This window comes from Felis catus, chromosome C2 (genome assembly GCF_018350175.1).
Source record: "Felis catus isolate Fca126 chromosome C2, F.catus_Fca126_mat1.0, whole genome shotgun sequence".
Taxonomy (NCBI): Eukaryota; Metazoa; Chordata; class Mammalia; order Carnivora; family Felidae; genus Felis; species Felis catus.
Window position 1 is genome coordinate 52,583,149 of NC_058376.1, and position 24,439 is coordinate 52,607,587.

The following is a 24,439-nucleotide window of genomic DNA, read 5'->3' on the forward strand; positions in this document are numbered from 1 at the left end:
CAAACAAGAGAATGAACTTATAGGCACCCATTTTTTCCTGTTCTCAACCCCTAAGAAGAATTAAATATCAAGTCAAAGCATTCACTCACTTGAACACCAAAATATTTGGTATTCATTGTGTTGGTTAGTTGACAGTGAAATATTTAGTGGGAATAATAATAAGTTTTTCAATTACACCATCACTTAGAAGTGACCGATTTAGCCACCCTTGCCCTGCTGCCAGGAAGCTGGAATTGAAATATCTATGTTGACTTAACCACAAACTAATTATAGTTTATATTAGGATGGGAGAAAACTCTTAAGATATAAAAGTTGCCATGTTTCCTTACTATTAATATTGCAAAGAATGACTTCCCAAGTTCTCCTGACTTCCTTCCTTCCTCCCTCCCTTCCTTCCTTGTGCTCACTTTTTCCTTTTCTCCTTCCTTTCTTTATTTTCTTTTTATTTTAGGATTCTGTATTTGCAAGATACAAGTTTTGTGTGTGGTGGGTAGTCCAAATGATATTAAAAACAATCAGTATCTCTTTTAAAATGTTTCCTCTCCAACTTTAGAAACTATGGAGAAAATACTGATACAATATTTACAGTTTAATAGTGGGAAAGCAATCCTTCTATTTTATATTTCTTTGCATGTCATATAGTCCAAACACTTTGAAAATGTGTTATCTTCATCATATTATTTGTGCCCAGCTTTGAAAAACCCAGTATCTTAAAAATACCAAGGTGATGTAGGGCAAATGCATGGTGTAGTGTTAATAAAGAGAATGTTGGATCGAGAGTCAGAAGAGTTGTTTCCTTAAGTCAGTTCTGCCTTTTACACTAAAAATGATCTGGCCCAGAGCTTCCTTGGTTATATGATGAGTTGCCTGCAATAAATAATCTTTTAGGTTATTTTGCATTCTAATGTACAAAGTCTCTAAATCACTAGACATTTCCTTATAAAAGCATAATAACAGATGTATTTCATTGAGCCAGAGGCTTCTTATCTGCCAACCTCAACCTTTCAGAGCCCAGCCAAGAACCCGTGGGAAACACAGAGGTTCTGGGCAGCCCAAATAAATGCTGATGTCCATGAACTAAACCTTCTTCTTAAGGAAACTCCTTGGGGCCTTCACTCAGAGACTGTTTACTCTGTAAATAGAATCTCTTTTTAAGTTTGATCATCTGGTTTTCAAAGGCCTGGCACTTTAGTGGCAAATTGGAAAGGGACTACGAGGCAATCACAAAATGGAACAACGTCTGGGAAAGTGCTTTGCAGGCTCTGAAGTACTGTGCACGTGTGAGCTGTTCCCATTAACAAGAGTGACAGCTGACAGGAACTCTGAGAGAAAAGATCAATCATTTCAAACAAAACACAGCAGTTGCAAAATCCTGTTGGGGTGGGGCTGTTTAGTGTACTGGCAAATTGGTCTAGTCACTTCGATAGTTCCCGAGATCCTCCCTGAGTTACAACATAGAATATGCTTATAGAAATAACTGAGTTATCACAGAAAAATTCATTCACATTCTGAATAATATTTGGTTTAAGGTATGATATACTTGGAAAGTGCATGTTTCAACACTATATAAATATATGTTAGTTATAATTTGATTTGAAGTCAGGAGACTAGGCAATGTGGTACAAATATTTCTCATCGAAAGAATTAAAAATTAAAAATACATATGGTACATAAGGGGTTAGATTTCAATTACATAGGAAATTATATCCAAATAATCTTGAATACATGAAATACTACTCTAATTTTTAAATGCAGTTAATTTTTATTATCCACAATGGAAGTAATTAAGGTAAAATAATAATAACTCATTTTGTTCCACATTTTAAACAAAATGATTCTAATGCTTGGATCAGAATTTTTTTTTTAATTTTTTTTTTCAACGTTTATTTATTTTTGAGACAGAGAGAGACAGAGCATGAACGGGCGAGGGGCAGAGAGAGAGGGAGACACAGAATCGGAAACAGGCTCCAGGCTCTGAGCCATCAGCCCAGAGCCCGACGCGGGGCTCGAACTCACGGACGGCGAGATCGCGACCTGGCTGAAGTCGGTCGCTCAACCGACTGCGCCACCCAGGCGACCCTTGGATCAGAATTTTATGCAACATGTTTTTAAAGTCATGATCTCACTATGATGGTACTATTGGAGAGATATAAAACAAAGTATATGCTAATACCCAAAACATATATTGAGGCATTGTAATAAAAATTTTTAATAATTCTTCAATGATAGTGGCAACGAACCTAAAGCAAACTCGCATTCCATCTAAAAGCATTTATCAATGGATACAGAGATAAAAACCAAAACCAAAGTTTGTTCATTGTCATGTTACTAAAATATTCATTGGAAACTCCAACAGCAAAGTTATAAGATAAAATAAGAAATCTGATATATGTTTTAAGGTTTTGCCAGTCCAGACTCAAAGGTAATATGGTCTCAAATCCCAGCTAAAGTTAACTATGCATCTCTCATATTGGGAAATGTGAATCCTAGAATATTTAAGACTTGTTCTATATTATATTATACCTGAATAAACTGAGGCCCAGGAAAGCAAGGTCACAGTGATTTAGAGATGAAGATGAGACAAGAACTCAGGTCTCTTTATTCTGGTATTCTTTTAACTCTGAGTTAGAGAACTGATATTCAATACTGAGATTTTAATAAAGATGTCTTATCATTTGCTATGTAACATCAATGGCAGGCATTTTAAGAGTAAAGACTATGGTGGACAGGACAGCCCATGATCCTGAGGGCTTGAAGCCATAGTTTTGGAAATCATTTCCCAGAGTTGGGGCATTTAAGGAGAACACACCAAAGCAACTGAATGGTGAATGGGAGAAGGCCATTTAGCCAGGCAGATGCAGGTTAGTGGGATGGATTGAATAACAGGAAGACCAGAGCACAGATTGCTCAATTACCCTTTGTACAGCAGGGAAAGAAAGACAAGAACGCCAGAGGCTGCTAACTCCTGACTGCCAGCAACTTCCAAAAGAGATATGTGAAAGATATATGAATAATATTTTCCAATCTCTCCCTGTATAGGACAGGCATTGTGCATCAAGTCAAAGCTGAAATTCCCTAAACCAAAGGTAGCAGCAATAGTTCCTGGCAACTATCTTTAGTCACACTTTCACTTGAACTGGAATATTTATTTATTTTTTAAAAGCCTGTTTATTTTGAGAGAGAGAGAGAGAGAGAGAGAGAGAGAGAGAGAGAGAGAGAGAATCCCAAGCAGACTCCATGCTGTTAGCACAGAGCCCCATGCAGGGCTGATCTCACAACCCTGAGATCATGACCTGGGCCAAAATCAACAAGAGTCAGATGCTTAACCGACTGAGCCATCCAGGCACTCCAGGGAATGTTTAAATGATAACAGCACAATGGCTTTATACTTTCTATCAGAGCTTTGCATGAAGTCTTTGTTCCACTCATCAGTGCTTTTAGAAAAACTTCTGGAGTCCCTAATAAATTTAGAAACTGCTCTAAAAAAGAGAAATTACTGGTTACTGAAAAGCATGATACTGTAGGTCTTTTTGTTTTACATTTCATCTTGTGCTTTCTTTCTAATTGGTAAGTACAAAGCCTAAAAAGTAAGAAAAAAGACAGTATTTTTTAAGGACTATTTAACTTCTTGATTTCAGCTTTTCTCTTTCTGTAGTTTGTAGTGTTTACTAAGAAGGGCTTGCTTGCGTTAAACCCAAAATTCATGTTACGTTACCAATTTGTGTTTAGAAATCCAGGCACCTCACCCCACCAGTTAATATTTACTTTGGACTATTCTTCTTATTTAGTGTCAAGCTTTTCCAAAGAGCTAACACAAAAAGGTAGCTTTCCTATTTGCCTAGTGAACGTGTGCTTTCACATAGGGTATGAAATGTTTCTGCAGAGACTATTAGTTATTCTTCACATGAGCAATGTCCTTAGCTATGTTGGGAAATGCGAAATTTGGATATTTTTTTTTAATGCTTATTTATTTTTGAGAGAGAGAGAGTGCAAGACAGAGTGAACAGGGAGGGGCAAAGAGAGATGGAGAAACAGAACCTGAGGCAGTTCCAGGCTCTGAGCTGTCAGCACAGAGCTCGACTCGGGCGTGAACTCTCTAGCTGTGAGATCATGCATGACCTGAGCCAAGTTGGAGGCTTTACCAACTGAGCCACCCAGGCACCCTGGGAAATGTGAACTTGGTAGTTGCACAATGCAGCAAACTTACTGAAGCTCATGTTGTTTTTTCATCTTGGAAATGTTTCCTCTTTACCATGCTTCCTCTTCTTCATTCCCCTGCTCTATTTTATATGAGTACATGACCTAAACATTTTAACTTTCTTTTTTAAATGTTTGGTTTATTTATTTATTTGAGAGAGAGAGAGAGAGAGAGAGAGAGAGAGAGAGAGAGCATGCTAACAGGGGGAAAGGGCAGAGAGAGAGGAGAAAGAGATAATCCCAAGCAGGCTCTGCACTGTCAGCATGGACCCCGACATGGAGCTTGATCCCACGAGCAAGATCATGATCTGAGGTCGAAATCAAGAGTCAGATACCCAATGGACTGAGCCACCCATGTGCCTCAACATTTTAACTTTCTTAAGAGGGTTACCTTTCTCCAGTTCCTCCATCTGCTGATTATCCTTCACACTACTGCTAAAAATATTTCCAATAGAAGAAATCTGACCATTTTGCTGCCATCCTTCAAATCAAACCAAAAACCAACAACCTATTTATTGCCTCCATATTCCTTACAGGATACAGTCCAAAATCGTTAAGCTACTATTTAAGGGCTTTAAAAGCCTCATGTGCACAGCTCCCTTCCCAGCTGGATTTCCTTCCATTGTCTCTCACAGGCCACACTGGCCAAACGAGGTCATGCCTTTCACTTCCAATCTTTCTTCTGTATGGAGTTTCCTTCATTCTCCTTTTCACTTGAAGAGATCGTCATCTGCAAAGATCAGTATGAATGTCCTTTTTGAGTAAAGCCTTCTCCAGTCTACTCAGCAATCTCTCCTCTGCTTCTACGTTCACACATAATCTCTTTGATTCTACTGAATAAAAGACAGACAGATATAATAGCTAGCATTTTTTGAGCTTTATTGAAGTATTATTGACATAAAAATTTTATATATATTAAGTGTACAATGTGATGTTTTGATGTACACTACATTGTGAAATGATTACCACATTCAAGCTAATTAACACGTCCATCAACTCACAGAGTTATACTTTGTGTGTGTGTGGGGGGGGGCACATTTTCTTTATCCATTCATTCATTGGTGGACACTTAAATTGTTTGCATATCTTGACTACTGTGAATATTCATGAGAGAGCAAATACCCCTTCAACATAGTGATTTTATTTCCTTTGGATATATACCCAAAGTGGGATTTCTGGATCATATGATAGTTCTAGTTTTCATGTTTTGAGGACCTCTATACTGTTTTCTATGGCGGCTGTACCAATTTACATTCCCATCAACAGTGTACAAAGATTCCATTTTCTCTACATCCTCACCAACACTTATATTTGACTTTTTAGTAATAGCCTTCCTAATAAGTATGAGGTGACATCTCATGAGTTTGATTCATTTTCCCTAATAATTAGTGATTTGGGCATCTTTTCATAATAGCTAATATTTATTATTGCATGGGAAATACTTTTTTAAGCAATTACACATTATTTAATATTTAAAGTAACTGTATGAGTTTGATATTATTATTCCATCTAGTAGTTGGGAAACATGAACACATATAGGTTAAGTAACTCTCTGGAGGTCACCTACCCTCCTAGTAACAGGGCGTGAATTATACCATGAGCCTTCAATCCACCCATGCCTTCACTGCTATGTTGTGCTACCCATTGCATTTCATTTGCCTCTTCTTCTAGATTTTAATCTCTTTGGCATAGATAACTTATTTATGTTTGTATGCCTAGTAGGAATATAATATCTGACATATTGAAGCTAAATAATAGCTTCATGTCCAATGTATTTGAACCAATATGAAATGAAGTCTTTTGGATTAAAACAAATACTATTTTCAGAAGTTTATAGAAACAATTAAGAAATTATGTAAGGAACAACTAAAGAAAAAATTCAGGAGTGTTTTTACAAAAGTCAGTAATTAAAACTTATTGATACTGATGAGATGCAGCCTGTGGCTCTTGATGTTTAGCTTATACTGTTTACAGTTTCTCAATTATATCAACAATTATATAAATGATATGTTTCACCCATACTTACTATATTCTGTTCTTCAGGCACATGAATTTCCCATTGTTAATAGATTACACTGGCTTCCCCATGTACATCATCATAAATTGTCTTACAGCTACAAATTTTGGAGAATGAATAGCACACTTCCGTAAGGATACCTTTCTGAAGCCCGTGTGTATCAGTTGTTTTCATTGGCCATGTGTGTTTTCCTTGGGTGACTGTTAGGTAAGATGTTGCATTGGAAATTTCTTTTGTAAAATAGCTTCCATCTTTTAAAATTAGAAGTGAGAATCAATAGATTTCTGAATAACAAACTCTAAAGCCATACTGATTCTACCTAGAAGGTATTTACTATATACTTACTGATTGAACATGTACCATTAATCCTATTTGTATGTTGAGGCTGGCTGCTGGCAATTCAGAAATGATAAAAAAGAAAAAGATGTAAAGTTGATTTCAGAGATGTTCTTTATCACCTGTTCTATATACACAGAGAGGCAGAATTGTGGCTGAAGAACACGCACGTAGCACGATTTTGTAGGACTCTTTACAGGGAACTAACTTGAAAATTAACATTGGATTTTCCAACAGTGACACAGTCTAAACATATCAGTCTTTTTTATTTGGTTGATTTGTTTGTTTTCTAATTAATTACTTCTGGGGAGGGGAAGCTTTAGGAGTACTTTCAGTTATAGAATTCAAATGAGATTCATAAACAAAAGACATACAATCTGAGGCTTTGCTGAGATTCTTACAGCTCATCTCTGTAACCCAGCAATCTTCTAATGTGTAGGAATAATGAACATTTTTTAACCTTAATGACATTATGGTCTTTAAAATCTGTTAAAAATAGCAGAGCCAAAGAGGTAGTATAATATTCAGTTTGGGAGAATTTTGAGTGTCATTATCTCCCTGAGCAGTAACCACGAACAAATGATCAAAGACGCTGTCTCTTTTAAATGGAAAGATGAACCAAATGTATTAGCACCTCACTGGGATTGGGAATACGTGGGAAACATAATCATAAAATAGCAATTGCTGGCTACAGCACGGCCACCCAGGACACTCTGTTCAGCAGAGGTCCTGATGTTGTCAGCACCTGCTGATAGCTGCCTGGGGATTCAGCTGCCTAGATTGAGCTCACCTTTGCTGGTGGATGCAAAGCTTTGCCCTTGGTTTTTATGTCCTTCCTTCTACCATAATCAACGGAATTTAGATAAGATTGTCTAAATATAGAATGCATTCCATAGGCTGAAGAAACTATATGCATCAATTTTTTTTAAATAGAGTACTTTTTATCTGTTTTAGGTTTATAGAACAGAAAGTAGAGTTCCCACATACTCCTTCAACATTCTCCACCCTCCAGTTTCCCTATTATGAACATCTTGCATCAGTGTGGTATATCCTTACAAATGATAGTCAATATTGATACGTTATTATTATTAACTACAGTCTATAGTTTACATTAGATTTCTTTTTTTATGTTGTACATTTTATGGGTTTTGACAGATGTATTCAAAATTATCAGAGTAATTTACTGTCCCCAAAATTCTCTATGCCCCACCTACCTGTGCCTCCCTCCCTTCCTTCAAACCCCTGGCAACCACTGATCTTTTTACTATCTTCATAGTTTTGTCTTTTCTGTCATGTCGTACAGTTGGAATCATACACAATATAGCTTTCTTAGATTGGCTTCTTTCACTTAGCAATATGCATTTAAGATTCCTCCATTGTCTTTTCCTGGCTTGGTACCTCATTTCTTCATTTCTTTTTGTTAGTGAATAATATTCCATTGTATGGCTGTACCACAGTTGTTTTATCCATTCACCTATAGAAGGACATCTTGATTGTGTCCAAACTTGGGTAAATTATGATAAAGCTGCTATAAACATTCATATGCCAGCTTTTGTGTGAACTTAAATTTTCAACTCACTTAAAAGTTGTAATTACGAAAAGATTTTTTGATGGAAAGACACATTTTTAAGTTAGAAAAGACTTGACTTGAATCCCAGTCTTTTCATGTTGTTTATCCAAGAAATTTTTTCTTGGCAGTCTATTATCTCTACTGTGTTAGGTACATAGATAAAATGTTACTCTGCCTGTCAACCAAGTGTCTTGTTTACATTAAAGAACCTTAATATACTTCCGGTTCCTTATCTGGAATGCCTGCCACTTCAGTTATTTGCAGTTTTCTATGTTACTTAGAGGATTAGGTGAACTATCATGGACAGGACTCAGTTTATTCCTGGCAGCAAATGGTCCACTGCTACATAACATCACAGTGAGAGAGAGAGAGATGATCAAATATATTCATTTGTATTTTTTCTGTTCCCTCCAATCTACAGATTTTTAAATATTTAAGTCTCAATATGGAAAATGTTTTAATTCTTTTCAAATAATATTCTCAAATTAGCCACAGTATAAAATAACATAAAAACATGTGGTCATTTTCTGTGTATCTAATAGTGATGAGAATTGAACACGAGTTGAGAATTAATTTTGAACTCTGGCTGCACTACATACTATCTTGGTCATGTTCAGTTAGTCTCTTGGTTTTGCAGGGTGAACAGTGCCTTATCTGAGTAAAGTGAGGTATCATAAATTTATTCATGATACAGGTTTATTTGCTCATCATGCAGAGCTTTTGTGAGAGCCAAATGCAAAAATGTACAATGTGTATAAAAGAATGTTGCAAGATACAAAGCACTATTAAAATGTCACTTAGTATTACTATTATTGCTCTAAAGTATCTTTATTTTTAATTTAGCTAACCCCTTACTAAATCAAGTGTACTTTTTTTCACTGTGTCCATATCAAAATCCCAATTTTCTAGAATCCAATAGTCTACTAATGTCAGAGAATCAATATAGCTATGTTCTGCCTAATTCCTCCCACGTGTTAGCCAGGATCTTTTGAGAAGCAGATGTCAAATGGATTAAATGTGTAAGGATTGTACTAGGGGAAATACCTGGGTGAGGAAAAAAAAATGAGGAAGGAGAGGTGGGCTAGGAAAATTATCAGAGTACAATGTGAATCTGAGCCCAGGGGAAAGAGAGACAGACAGAAGGAAGATGGGTGGCCATGTTCTAGACTGTTATGCAGTCTAAGAAGGTTTCGTCAGGGAATCAGGGAGCTCTTGACACAGGGTCAGCCCTCAGAGGAGTCCTTTGACTCCAGGAACCTTGTGTGCCTTCGCAGCCCTACTCTGCTCGGTCATGGCAACAGCTGAGGTAAAGTGTGGCCTCAGCACAACTTGGTGATGGATATGAATGCAGCAGTTAGGGTCCTGTGGTTGGAGGGGGTCTGTGAGGTGTGCTTTCAGTTTCATCATCCTTCACAGTTTTCCCTTGAATAATAAAGAGGAAGCATTTGCTTAGTTGCTGCTTAAATAAGAATGTGAAGCTGTGAAACAGAAACAGGGGAGATATGACACAAGCTTTAACAACCACAGAAAACCCACCTGAATGTGGGTACTTTCTCAGGCTACAGAAGAGCCATTTTTCTGCTATAAGAACTTGTTTGTCTGATCTGGGTTTTGTTTTGTCTTGTTTTTGAGGGATTACTTTGTCCATGATTGCTAGTCTTTCAGAAATTCTTCTGGGGGTGGGGGGAGTCATTAAACCGTTTCCTAAATTTCAGCATAAGTATGGCACATTTTAAAAAAATGTTTATTCATTGGGGTGCCTGGGTGGCTTAGGTGGTTAAGTGTTTGACTTCGGCTCGGGTCATGATCTCACAGTTAGTGGGTTTGAGCCCTGCTTGGGGCTCTGTGATGACAGCACAGAGCCTGGAGCCTGGTTCTGATTCTCTGTCTGCCCCTCCCCTGCTCATGTGTGCTCCCTCTCTCTCCCAAAAATGAAGTAAATAAAAATTTTTTAAATGCACACACAGGAGTGGGGAGAGGAGCAGAGAGAAAGAAGGAGAGAGAGAATCCTAAGCAGGCCACGATGTCAGCACAGAATCCAGCTCAGGGCTTGAACCACAAATCATGAAATCATGACCTGAGCCAAAAATCAAGAGTGGTACACTTAACCGACTGAGCCACCCAGGTGCCCCACCCACGTATGGCACATTTTTAAGTTACAATTGGCCTCTGGTGCTCTAAGGCGAAGCATTCAGGAAGTTAAAATCTTTGGGAGTAAGGGAAAGTTTCAAAGCTGGAGGCAATTTCAGGTCCAGATTTTACAAGATATTTAAAGCAATTCCTCCATCTGACACCCTGAGAAATGATAAAACTACCTTTCAATACAGCTTCTTATATTTTTCATCTCTACTCCTTGCCTTCCTAAATTATCTTGTTCTCTTTCCCACTTTTCCTCCCACTCATCAATTAAGAATAATGAGTGTCAGGGAAAATGGAATATATGAAAAGTTATTGTTAATATTAATAGATGACAGTATTGTCTTTCTAAGCTTATGCATTCCAGAGTTACTCCACTGAGCTTCCACGGTGGGCAAGCTATAATGGGTATTGTTTTGCAGGCTCACTTGGTCCATGAGGTGACATAAGATCTATCAAAGCTGGAAGATGAATTCTGTTTCATATAAGAGATTCTGCTGATTTTCTAAGCATATGCAATATTTGTTTTATTTTAAAATCGTATCTTCCCTGTGGCTTTATTCTCTTTAAAAAATCACTGTAGACAAATGTTTCTATTTTTCCTTCCCTCTCAAAACCAGAAAACTAGATCTTGCAGTACACTGTTTCTTTTTTTTTAAGTTTTTTTTTTTTTTTTTTTAGTTTTAATGTTTATTTATTTTTGAGAGAGAAAGAGAGAGACAGAGCATGAGCAGGGGAGGGACAGAGAGACAGGGAAACACAGGATCTGAAGCAGGCTCCAGGCTCTGAGCTGTCAGCACAGAGCCCCACGTGGGGCTCAAACTCACGAGCCGTGAGATCATGACCTGAGCTGAAGTCGGATACTTAACAGAGTGAGCCACCCAGGCGCCCCTAAACTGAGTTAAATTCTTAAAGAAAGGGAAACATGTCATAAAAAGCAATCATTTTTTTTTCTATGACCTTACCTTATATTACAACCCCTCTGGAGAGATGTCAATTAAAAGCATGAAATTTACATAAATCTAAACCTCAGAAATCAGCCAGCAATCTGCAGGAAAACCTATTAAGTAGCTTTTTAACCTTTCTTGCTTACCATGTTTGATTGTACAAATCTATTTCCTCAGGAGACATAGGCAATGCTAATTGGGATTTGTGTGAAGAAAAGAGCAAAAACTGACTTCAACCCGTGTAAACATTTTTTGGTACCCAGTTAGACACTTAATGTGGAAGACACCAGTAGCAAGCAGACTAGACAAGACCACTCAACCAATCAAGAAGAAAAAGCCTACTACTTTGCTCATTCAGTAGCCCTAATAATTCGTTTGCTTTCCTGGTTAATTCACTACCTCAATTATAAAACAAAATTCTCTAATGCTATTGAATATTAATTGAAATGCTAAAGAAATACAATTAGCACAGCTGTTATTAACAGAAGCTCTCTGTGAAAACAACGATGATCTTATTGACTAAAAGTCTTTTCTGATATATTTTTTTCTAAGGCATTTGAGGAATATTAAAGCTATTAGGAATTTGTCATTTGGGGGTTTGGAAGTGTTATCAAGGACAGCTTTGATTTTCTCAAATCAAGGGTCTTTTTGTTGTCATGGCATTAACTTATTTGCAGAAAACAAATTTCATATGTCACAATAATTATGAACCCTTTCTGAAGACAGACTCTAGTCTAAATGCCGAGAAAGTTTCCATTACTTCAGATGATGCAATTAAGGCCTTTTGTGAAGTGTTGTGCCTGTTTTCCTGTTGATAGTATTTTTCTGTTGATAGTGTTCTCATGAATACAGTGAAGTTATTGTTCTTGTTAAAATAATTGAATTCTATTCACAATTTCAGTGCAACTTATATGGCAAGATGCACAGGAAAATGTAACTTTTCACCATTCAAATAGAACTGATGGTTTGAATTAGTTAAATCTGGACATTTCTGCAGAGAAAATGTTCAGAGTAATAGAGCATCCATGTATCCGTCTCTCCTTTGCATTATTTTAACCTGCAGGATATTGATTTCTTCTATCTACCTGCTTAGTTAAGCTAGTTCCCAAATGAAGTCCTCAGATTCTGGACACAGACAATGCAAGAACTAATGAGGGTAATTGAATTCGGGGTGGGGAGCAGAAGGAAAATAATATTTTGTCGATTTTTTTCATTGTATTGACCAATTGTATGAGTGGAGGATTCTCCATATATATCTTTTCTTATTTATTTTTATTTATTTATTTAATATTTATTCATTTTTGAGAGAGAGAGAGAGAGAGAGAGAGAGAGAGAGAGAGAGAGAGAATGAGAGAGAGCACGAGCAGGAAGGGACAGAGAGAGAGGGAGATATAGAATCTGAAGCAGGCTCCAGGCTCTGAGCTGTCAGCACAGAGCCCAATGCAGGGCTTGAACCCACGGACTGTGAGATCATGCCCCGAGCCAAAGTTGAACGCTTAACTGACTGAGCCACCCAGGGACCCCCCTCCCCCATATATAAGCATCTTAAAGACATAGCCTCAAGTCCTACATACTTAGGAGAAGTATGATAGTAGAGAATAGTCAACTTTGTGAACTTCGACTAACATAAATTATTCATTACACAAATGCTTTTATTTTTTATGAGTAAGCTATATAGTATAAAAATGTGTTTGAACATTCTCCTGTCTACTATCTATCACTATGAATATCTTTGCTAAAATAAAATATAGAATTTCATTCTTTCCATATATAAAATGAAAAATTTGAGGTTCAATGTAGTCTCTCTATCTCCTCCCACCCATCACCACACATACAGAGCATGAAGTGTTCTCAAGTATTTTCATTTAAGTCTGTCCCCACGAAGGGACCAATGTTTTGGCATTTTGGCATAGACCCTACAGGCTCATCAAAAACTCATCACTGGGAAATGATGGCTTGGAAACACAGAGGGTCCTTTGTGGCACAGATGTGTGGAAATCCCAGTCTCGTCCTCAGAGTAAAGAATATGAGAAGAGTTGCCAAACAAGTCCTAAATCCCTGGCACTTTTAGTGACATTTCAAATGTAAATCTAGATCTGTGCACTGGTTTGCATGTATGCTATATTCCATTAAAACGTTTTTAAAGAAGAAATAATAGCACTTTGGGGTTGACAATTTTAAGATACTGATTTCTAAACACTACAGCACCCCTCATCCCCACCTCTCTGGGTTCTCTAGAATTTCAAAGGGTAGTATATGGTTTTCTGGATTGTTAAATGCAGAGAAAAGAATATGGGCTATAAGAATATGATCTTACCGAGTTTTTTTCGATGTAGTGCCGTGGAGCTTTATTTTACCCATTATTATTGAACTCCTGCAACCTTCATGATGCTGCAGCAGATTTCAAAATGAGAAAAAATGTAGGTCTTTCTTTCAAATAGCTTGAGGCATAGTGGAAGAATTAAACTGGTTATTCCCCCTTTTTTCAAAAAGAAATTAAACATTTAAATACATGAATATGTATATATGTTTTAGAATTTAAACCCATGAGGACAGTTTCTTGTTTTGTTTTTGTTTTTGCACACTGCTGATCACCCATCCTGGAACAGTGCGTGGCACGGAGAAGGTACTCAATAGTCAATGAATGGAAAAATGATTAAAATTATAAGCATTGAAATATGTAGAAATGGGTCAAGTAGAGCATTGTGTGCATATGCACTTTATTGTGCTTGTATTAACAAACATTTAAGTCCCTCCAGTTTTTAACATTCAAAATAATGCTGTATTATCTTTGTATATTATTGTGCATTTGTACAAAAATTTTCAGAGTATAGATTCCCAGTGGTATGATCACTGGATCAGAGGGCATTAGCATTTTAATTAGACAGATAGTATCAAATTGTGCTTCCATAAGTTCTACTCAGTTTAGTACAATGAACCTCAGACATTTTATTTTTTTTAATTTTTTTTTTTAATGTTTCTTTATTTTTGAGAGAGAGAGAGAGAGACAGAGCGCAAGCAGGGGAGGGGCAGAGAGAGAGGGAGACACAGAATCTGAAGCAGTCAGCACAGAGCCCAACGTGGGGCTTGAACCCACGAACCGTAAGATCATGACCTGAGCTGAAGTCAGACGCTTAACCGACTGAGCCACCCAGGCGCCCAACCTCAAACATTTTATTTTTTATTCAAGGTTACCTTTGACCATATGATGAGAGCCTTAAAATCTCTTTTTATAAAATTAAATGTTTTAATATACCACAATTTGGGGATCTTTGAAGTACATTTAGAGGAGTCATACATGCCCTAAAGTTCATTCATGGATCCCAAGTTAAGAAATTCTAAGAAGCACAGTAGAATCTTTATATTTGTCAATTTAAAATTCATGAAGTATCCCTCAGAAAATAAAAAATCACAACTTAAATCAATTCTGTTGCTGTTAAATCATTTTTAAATAAACTTTTTGCTTGTAATTTAAAAGTGGCCTTAAAAGAAATCCAAACGCTAGTGTTGGTGATGAAAGTAAAGAGAAGTAGAGAGATCTAACCATTTCTTGCATTTATTTAGGGACATTTTATGTTCATTTATGAATTTCAGAAAACTGCCAGTCAGGACATATTCCTTATGAAGATCAAAGATCTACTATGTAGAAATTACTGTAATCAAGAAGGAAGTTTGCCATAAGAGAGAAAACCGAGGACCACTCAGTGACTCTACATGGTCCCTGGCTATGACATATGGGTGAAGTGGTACTTATCTTCCTATTCATAGAAAAATTTCCAGCAAGAGGCCTTTACCAGTATCCTCAAGCTCATTGCAGGGATTTCTTCCTCTGCATTCCCACAGCACTTTGTTTACAGCAGCTCGTGTTCCTGGAGGAATAGGCTTTGGTATTTATATATGTGTGTGTATATAATATGTGTGTGTGTGTGTGTGTGTGTGTGTGTGTGTGTGTGTGTGTATATATATATATATATTCATTCCCCTCCTCCAAAGAACATTGAGCTCTTTGCCTCTAGTAGGTATTCAATAAATACTTGATGCATGATCAAATGTTTAAATAGATGATTCAACAAAGGCCCAAAGAACAATGATAAAATGAGGCAGAGATGGGCTTTAGGCTTTGCCTGAAGTACTTGGGAAGAACTGAGACTTACCTAGCCTCATAGATCCTTTCATGCTTATAAAATGATGAAATATCTTGCAGTGGTAAATTGAGAAGATAGTTTTCAGCACAGTAATGTAAATGCTGATATATTTTTATTTTTTTTATTTAAAATTTTTTTTCTTTTTTTACATTTTATTTTTGAGAGACCGAGCACGAGTGGGGGAAGGGCAGAGAGAGAGTGAGACACAGAATCTGAAGCAGGCTCCAGGCTCTAAGCTGTCAGCACAGAGCCCGATGCGGGGCATGAACCCACGAACTGCGAGATCATGACCTGAGCCGAAGTCGGATGCTTAACCGACTGAGCCACCCAGGCGCCCCAATACTGATATATTTTAAAAATGTTAGTGTTTCTGTAGATCTCCTTTCTATGATGTAATATAGATTATTATTATATTAACCTGTAGTTTACTAAAGAGATGAATATTTCAAGCATTATGATATACCAAACTTGCAAGTAAAGAGCCCATATATTAAAACATTTTCCTGGGTACTAGCAATATTGTATAATTTAGTAAAACTGCCCTTCCCCCTCTGAATGTTATTCCACAGTGGTCTAACCATTTTCTAAAAGATATAATCCATGTAGAGAATTTCAGGAACCTCTAGAAGAAAGAGAAAGAAAAAAAATCACTATTTTTCTTATTTGTAACTAGGCATTACATAGTTACACCTATATCAGAACATGTGACACTGGGGAAAGACCATGCAGAAAGCAAATTTTGAATAAACATCTTCCTATTGCAGATTCAACAAAAACCCAGTTCGGTTCAAGTACCTGTTTGTTGAAGGGAAATTGAGAAAGTAGGAAAACACTTTCCTGTATTTTTCGAAATAACATATTTGATCAGATGTCTTCTGTCTGCCATCCATTCTAAATTACTTGAGGATTACAAGTTTTCTCTCTCTCCCTCTCTCTCTCTCTCTCTCTCTCTCTCAAACTCCTCTTTCATATCTTACTTGTTGTATATCACTTGACCTTGACAAAAATCATAAATATATTTAATGCAATAAAGAATAGGAATTATGAAGTAACTTTGTGTCATTGAGTCACAGAATCACAAGTTTGGAAAACTTTATTTGTTTTAATTATTTTTGAGAGGGAGAGAGAGAGTGCAAGTAGGGGAGGGGCAGAGAGAGAGGGAGACGCAGAATCCAAAGCAGACTCCAGGCTCCGAGCTGTCAACACAGAGCCCGACATGGGGCTCGAACTCACAAACTGTGAGATCATGACCTGAGCCGAAGTCAGACCCTCAACCAACTGAGCCACCCAGGCGTCCCATGGAAGATACTTTAAAGGCATCTACTTCATGGTCTATCAATAGAGTATGGTATTTTATCATATTAAATAAAATACATGTGATATGTATAGCTTAGAAAGCATATATGGTGTGTATAATTTGTGCTTGATTGTAGTACATGAAGTAGATTTGCTAAAACAGAATATAATTCTGTGGGGTGCTAGGGTGGCTCAGTCGGTTGAGCTTCAGACTCTTGATTTGGCTCAGGTCATGATCTCGGGGTCGTGGGATTGAGACCTGCATCCCAGGACCTGCTTGGCATTCCCTCTCTCTCTCTCTCTCCCTCAGCCACACCCTCTCTCTCAAAATAAATAAAAATAAACATTAAAGATGAATATTATTTTGTAATCTCTGTGAAGAGATTGGATCTCAAATCCCCAGAGTCTGGAAATCAGTCTCCCTGTCATAGTTTAATATAATATGTCTCTATGAGGAAAACAAAATTGATAATAGCTAAGTGTTAATATGTGCCATTTCTGCCTCAATCCCTCTATTTGCATTCAGTGATTAGTTAGTTCTGTACTAAGATTCTGTTTTACAACAATGATCTCTTTAATGGAAAGCAATTTTGTTGAATAAAAAAGGCCAGTAGTTTAAGATCTAAACTGGTGGTTTTCAACTAGATGGGAGTTTGGTGGGCAGTTTTGCCTTCCAGGGGATATGTGTCTTGTCTAGAGATTTCTTGTTGCCATAACTGAGGGGGAGAGTGCTATTAGTATCACCCAGTGGGCAGAGGCAAGGATGCAGTCCCAACAATAAAGATTTATTCTGCCCAAAGTGTCAGTAGTGATGAGGTTGAGAGACAGTGCTATAAACTGATGTGACAAAATATTTACATGTTTAATTGGAATTGTACATATCTTAATTCATTAATAAAGCACATAGGAACACTAACATGTTTATCTGTCAAAATCAAGTAAATATGAAAGTAATTTCTAAGGATACTTTTCTCATTTCTACTTACCTTCCTCCCCAACAGTTCATCTGCAGAAATAAATTTCTCTAAAATTTCTGTGGAACTGTGATTTAGTTCTTATGTCATAAGCCCTGTGCCAGTTGTAACCTTCTATGGCACCTAACAGAGCTACAGAGCTCAAAACAACGCTTTTTTTTTTCAAAACAACGCTTTTAAGGATGATGATGGTATTGAAGTATCAGTGCAATAAAAAATAATTAACCACACCAAATTACAGCATGTAAAAATAGACTCTTTAATTCTTACCCTAGTTTCTGTATTATTTACTGTTCTGCTTCAAATATGGTAGCAAATTCTGAAATTTAATATAACTTTTAAGATACTCACATGTCTCTATTTTATCAATGTGAAGAGAATGATTACTCTGAACTTGATAGTCTTTAAGAATTAATTTATACAGAGGGCACCTGGGTGGCACCGTTGGTTGAGCATCTGTTTCTTGATGTTAGCTCAGGTCTCGATCTCAGGGTTGTGAGTTCATGTCCAGTGTGGGCTCCACACAAGGCATGCAGCCCACTTAAAAATTAGTTTATATGGAAAAAAGCATATATCACCAATATGGCCAAAATTATTATATTTTTATTAGTGCAGTTAGAAATAAACTATGGTCACCTAATTTCAAAATTACACCAGAATCTGCTTCAGTGTCTCCTTAAATTATTTGCTGTACAAAATCTATACCTATGTTGTATTTATGATCACTTGTCTGAGATTTTATATGTCGGAATTATTGGGCCACCAGATTTTTCCTATGCTATGCATTTCCCATTGTATTTTTATTGAATTCTCCTGTATAACCTTTCCAGTTCTCTTGGTCTTTATCTTTAGTTAATAAGTCTTTGTAAAAAAAAAAAAATCCTAAATAATTACATACTGCTTCTCAAGTATAACGTGTTTTTGCATTTTATTTTATGTCAGACATTTTGATAGCAATAGTAATATTAATAATTCATAACAATACCTTATATTTATAAAACATATTTACTACAGAAGGTTTTTAACCCAGTTTAAAATATCTTATGGCATATACATATATGCACAGATACAACGCGTACCACCTAGAAATGCACACATTTGTGCGCACACACATTCTTTCCATATTTTCTATTTAGCTTCTTTGAGGAATGACATCATAGCCATTCTATATTTGCAATAGTCCAATAATCTCTAGGTTATAAAACCATGAATAATTTAACCAACTAATATTACAGGGAGAAAACTGCAGAGGAATTTTAGTGAGCTAAATTCAATTCAGACTTGGCAAATCAAAGATAAAATCTTTTGCTTCTATGAAAAGTACAAACAGAACCATTTATGTTGACAGGTTCTTTGGGTGTGTGTGTCACTGACACTTCATCTCAAAGACTGAGACATCTGTAGAAATCAGGATGCTAATTCATCACCAAATCACAGTGGTTTTGTAGCCACTCTATCTCTACAGGGTTAGGGATGTTAGCTCTACTGCACATTCAAGTAGTCTTAGTCTCTGCATCAGATGAACCTGGGAGTTGGTATACTCTTAGGAAAGAGGAAAGTTGATGTTTATAGCCAACTTGAAAATGATTTCTGAAATCATCACATCTGTGACTCCTAATACAATCCAACTGATTATTATTCATTGTGTCCTAGGTCTGTAGACCAGTGCTTCCGTCTATAACCGTTGGCCTTTTACCTACTGCCCTCATTCTTGTCACATGTCTTATTTCCCTTAGGTTTATTATTCTCTTTAGAGTCCCGTCCTGGCTAATTTGGGATATCAAGCTGTCATTAAAAGACCCAACTCATGAATTCTTAAATACTTTTAAAAACAACCCTTTGCTTTGTAGTCATCACAGTAAGAAAAAAAGACATTTCACATCATCGTTTGCAAAACACAGAGCACAAATAATCCTTACTTTCTCTTGAAATTAATAAGTAAGTTCCATAGAGAGAAATATTCTCTTCTATAGTGTCATCCATGAATTATCATAAGATTGTTTGCTTTGTGTTTGTTTCTCTTCAAGAATGAGTGCCATGCAAGCAAATCCACGTTCTCTGCACATCAGAGACAATCTAAGACAGCCTTCAGAATCCCCAAAGTTACACTGTTGCCAACTTCTCCCTGATTTTCAAAGATGTTAATGTAATAACCAAAATGGAAAGGACTTCAGAATATTCAAGTGAGAAATCTAATACGATGTCTGTTCAATGCCAGGCATTGCTCTTGGGGATACAAAGATAAGAATATTTTGTCCTATTCCTTTATTGTTGCACTTCCATCATGCTAATAAAACGCTATGTACTTGAAATTCATGTAACTTTAAATTTTATTACGGGGCACCTGGGTGGTTCTGTTGGTTAAGTGCCCGTCCAACTCTTGATCCCATCGGGTCATGATCCCAGCATCGTGGACTTGAACCCTGTTTTGAGCTCTGCACTGACAGCACAGAGCCTACTTGGGATTCTTTCTCTCTCTCTCTCTCTTTCTGCCCCTCCCCCACTCATGTGCACGCTCTGTCTCTCAAAGTAAATACATTTAAAGAAAATAAAATCTGGGGCGCCTGGGTGGCTCAGTCGGTTAAGCAGCCGACTTCAGCTCAGGTCATGATCTTGTGGTCCGTGAGTTCGAGCCCCGCGTCCGGCTTTGTGCTGCCAGCTCAGAGCCTGGAGCCTGTTTCAGATTCTGTGTCTCCCTCTCTCTGACCCTCCCCCGTTCATGCTCTGTCTCTCTCTGTCTCAAAAATAAATAAACGTTAAAAAAAAAAAAGAAAAAAAAAGAAAAGAAAATCTATTGCAAAATTTGGTATCTATATATATATATATATCTATATTGGTATCTATCACATTAAAATTCTCTAGGGAAGAGAAAAGTGGTCTGTAAGAAATAGGAAAGAATTACACTTTCTGCAAAAATAATTTTCTTATTTTCCCTGTATACCTGGTAAAGGATTCACCTCATTGGTACCTAAGCTTTATAAACTGTTTTCACTTCTTGACCAACCATGGGAGTACCACCAGTTGTCAAAAAAAGGTGTGCTTTTATAATGATGGGAAATAGAGGTGTGTATCCTGTCATAATTTAAGGTACAGATGGAGATCATCTTAGAGTCATTACATATTTAAGCAACTTGCTATATACTGATGAAAAAACAAAATGTCAAATCAGAAAATAGTTTTCTTGGGCTGACGTCCCTGCATCGGTGTAGTACATGAACAGATTTTAAAATACATAATAAAAGTTCCACATCTAGGATACAAAGTAGTATAGAAAACAAGCACTATATTGAAAAATAAAGTAATTTCTTAATTCTCATTAGTTTGCATATCTGCAACCACATATCTAAACCCTTGCAACTGAAGAGACCATTTCTTCATTTACAGTCTTATGCTCTGCGATGGTTCTAGGTTAAAAGGAATTAGCATTGCAGTATGGGAAACACTAAACAATTTATAAATTAGTGAGGTATTTTTTATTATAATACCATACATACAATAAACAGTTTTGGTAAATTACTTTAATAGCAAGTGAAAAACACATTATTATGACTTATAATTTGTATTCTTTATTTTAATCATGTTAAAAATTCTGGAAACTAGTTGTTCTGTGGCATGTTTACATGAAGTTTGTGTTTGTAATAATGATTTTGTTCACTGAGCAAAATTGCTTTAAAGGGAAGTATCTTCCTTGGTTGATAGAATTTTAAAATAGGAATTTTATTACCTTTTTTTTCTCTACTAAGATTAATGATTTTTATCCCCATATGAAATTTTCCTACACATTGTGACGGATGGGTAACAGTGAAAGATAGTGTTCATTCTGTCTTGTTTCCTCAGTAAATCATAAAATGGTATTTATTTGTGTTGCAAATTGCCTTAGCTTTGCACTTCAGCACCACCTGGTGGACAAAATATCTTTTTTCCCCCCTCTACAGTTTAAAATAGCCCCTTCATACTCTATATCCAATTATGACACATCTTAATAGATATTTAATTGAAAACATATTTAATATTAAAAACAGTTGTGAACAAACTAAGATAAAAAATCTGAGATGTTTCCTAAGTACTATTGCCAAGTTAAATCCCTGAGGCTTTTAAACTTCATGAATATATACAGATTTGTATAGTATGTTGCATACATATGCTAAAGTTGTGGGGGTTTTGACAATTTAATTTTTATCATCTAAATTTTTCCTCGATAAAAAATTAAATAAGATCAGGAAGTTTTCTGTACTTTAGTAGCAGATTATGGTTTGAGTTAGATTGTCTATCCAAAATTCAGAGTAACCACTTGGTAAACACTTTACGAAGAATTTTTATGCTACAGATTCCTGTCTTGTTAATATTTTATGTGTAATTAAAATTAAAACCAGTATATTAACAATTGCTACTATAAAATAAGCCATTTTCAGTTTCATTTTTCTACTTTTAAAATTTAGTTGTGGTCTTATATGTATTAGTTCTCAGTTTTTAATAGTTTTTTAAAATTTTCCAGAGGTTAAATTTGACAGTATTTTCAATGAAAAACACAAATACATATAAAGCTAATTTTGAGAATTTTAAAAATGATGATCTTTGTGTAGTTCCATGTGACTATGAAATAGAGTATAATTTTTTTCTTATGACATCCAGTTAAGAAGAGAATATCCTTTCAGATTCCACTATGTTCCTTTGGGATACACACTTATCTATTCCCTGGTAAAATTGAGGGGTCTATAAATTTGAATGTGTGACATTCCAAAGCTTAGTAGCTAAAGAAGAATTGTTGCTATTTAAGTAGGAAGTATGTTCTAGCTTCATGCTTTTCTATAGTCATATAAGATAAAATTATAATAGATAATCTTCATTAAGACATATATCTTGAACTGAAGTTATTTGCTTGGTTACTTCAAGAAAACATTTAAAATCTCTCTTTTTTCTTCCTTTCATCTAAAGGCCTTGGATGGTATACTGTAAATTCAGCATATGGAGATACCATTATTATGCCTTGCCGACTTGATGTACCTCACAATCTCATGTTTGGAAAATGGAAATATGTAAGTGTGACCTACCTTGGACTTGGTTAACTGCTTCTAGTTTTTGATTTTTGTTTGTTTGTTTGTTTGTTTGTTTTTGAGATACTATTCCTTCTGTGAGTAAATGTGAATTTCAAATGAACATAATGGCAATATTCAACTGTGAGTACAAGTGTAGGAAGGTAGAATTAATGTGTTGAATATCTCAAAAGAGTAATTCCTAAGTCTTACATAAGAAGTGCTATTTTAAAATAAAGCCAATAAACACGTAATTCTTAGATCATATTAGTCTGAAAGATTTAACCTTAAATGTTAGAGGCAGAGGAAAAGGCAGAGTTCCAGAGTAAAATCAGTGGAATATAGGACAGAGCTCAGTGAAAGACGGCAGCCTTTCTCCATATACTCATGTTCTGTTTGGTGTGGCTATTGCAAAGGCAAAATACACTAGTTGCTAGAGTACCCAAATATTCATTGGGAATTAGTCATCAGCGTTAGAAGCTTGTTTTTAGTCTTGTCTTAGGAAAATATTGATGTGGCAGGTCCTTTTTACATTTAACATTTGTTCCTTTAGTCATTTCTTACAGATAGTGCATCATATCTTCTCAGGTGTCAAGGTACAGATGGGTCTGGAAATGGAGGGTAGATATCCTGGTAGATGGATATAGGGTGGCTAGGTAACATCTAATGATAAAATGTTTCAACCTAATTACCGAAACCAACAAAAGGTAGCTGTGTGGCATGATTTCCTAAGGCTGAATCACATGAGACTCATGGTAGTTTGCAAGCTTAAAGTAGCCATATATTTCCTTGAACACAGTAGACAGTTTTTCCCAAGTTCCCTGAAATGTTAAAACGTATTTAAATAGGAAAAAAAAATCCGGTGGTCAAATAATTTTTGAAAACTTTATCACAATACTTCTCAGAGCTTTTCACACACTAAAATGCATTATGAATTGTCTAAGATTGATTCATTTCTTAGATTTTTTTAAACACCAACTTTTTCTTTCAAGTATCTGCTAGAACAAACATTTTGCAGAATACACTTTGGGAAATGTACTTAAGGTTGCACTCAAGGAAGGATAGAACACAGTCTTTCAAAATGTACGTTCTTAAGTCAGACTGACATATTCTGCCGTATACTTGTGGGATTCTGGACACGTGAATGAACCTCCATTGTCTCATCTAGAAAATGAGGTGATAAGAGTAATCTTCCTTTCAGTGTTGTGAGGGTTCCATGAAGTACTTCTTATCAGAATATTGACTGAGCCCTTGGCACAAGGTACCTGTTACGACTGTTGGGCTGTGGAGCTCTAAGCGTACGTGCTTGTACGAGGGTCATATGGAAGCAGAGGAGGGGGACTTCCTCTGTGCTCTCCTTCTGATACCTAGATCACAGTGGGCAATTTTGAACTATTTCTGGTTTCTTATAAAACTAGAAATAGGAAGCTATGGCCTATGAGTCTATTCACTCCCCTAAAACTCCAAGCGAGACTACCACATACTTGACCTGTTGCGCCAAACTTCCTGCCAAAATAAATGGAACACAGATGGTGAAACACTGTGATCATAAACATTCCTGATGATAATTCAGGGAATAATTTTCACCTAAACTGAACTGGTACAGTGGTAGTGGAAACAATAATGACAATTTTCAAATTGTTAATTAAGCCAAAAGCTTCAGCAATAAACTGATGAGATATATATGAAGTACCATGTGCTCTAAAAACAGTGTTGATTTGTAGACATAGTACAAAGGCTCTAATTTAATGAAAGATAAATGGTAGGTTTGGAAAGAGTGAAAGGGAG

At 36.3% G+C, this 24,439-nt stretch overlaps 1 protein-coding gene across 2 annotated transcripts in view; it reads left to right on the forward strand.

Annotated features, from left to right (window-relative positions):
* The window catches only part of ALCAM (activated leukocyte cell adhesion molecule), a 216,051-nt gene that overhangs the window by 134,083 nt on the left and 57,529 nt on the right, over nucleotides 1-24,439 (forward strand). For both annotated transcript variants that reach the window (XM_011285972.4, XM_011285971.4), the window contains exon 2: nucleotides 22,554-22,654. In XM_011285972.4, the coding sequence (XP_011284274.1) occupies nucleotides 22,554-22,654 (101 nt within the window). The remainder of the gene's footprint in view (nucleotides 1-22,553; nucleotides 22,655-24,439) is intronic.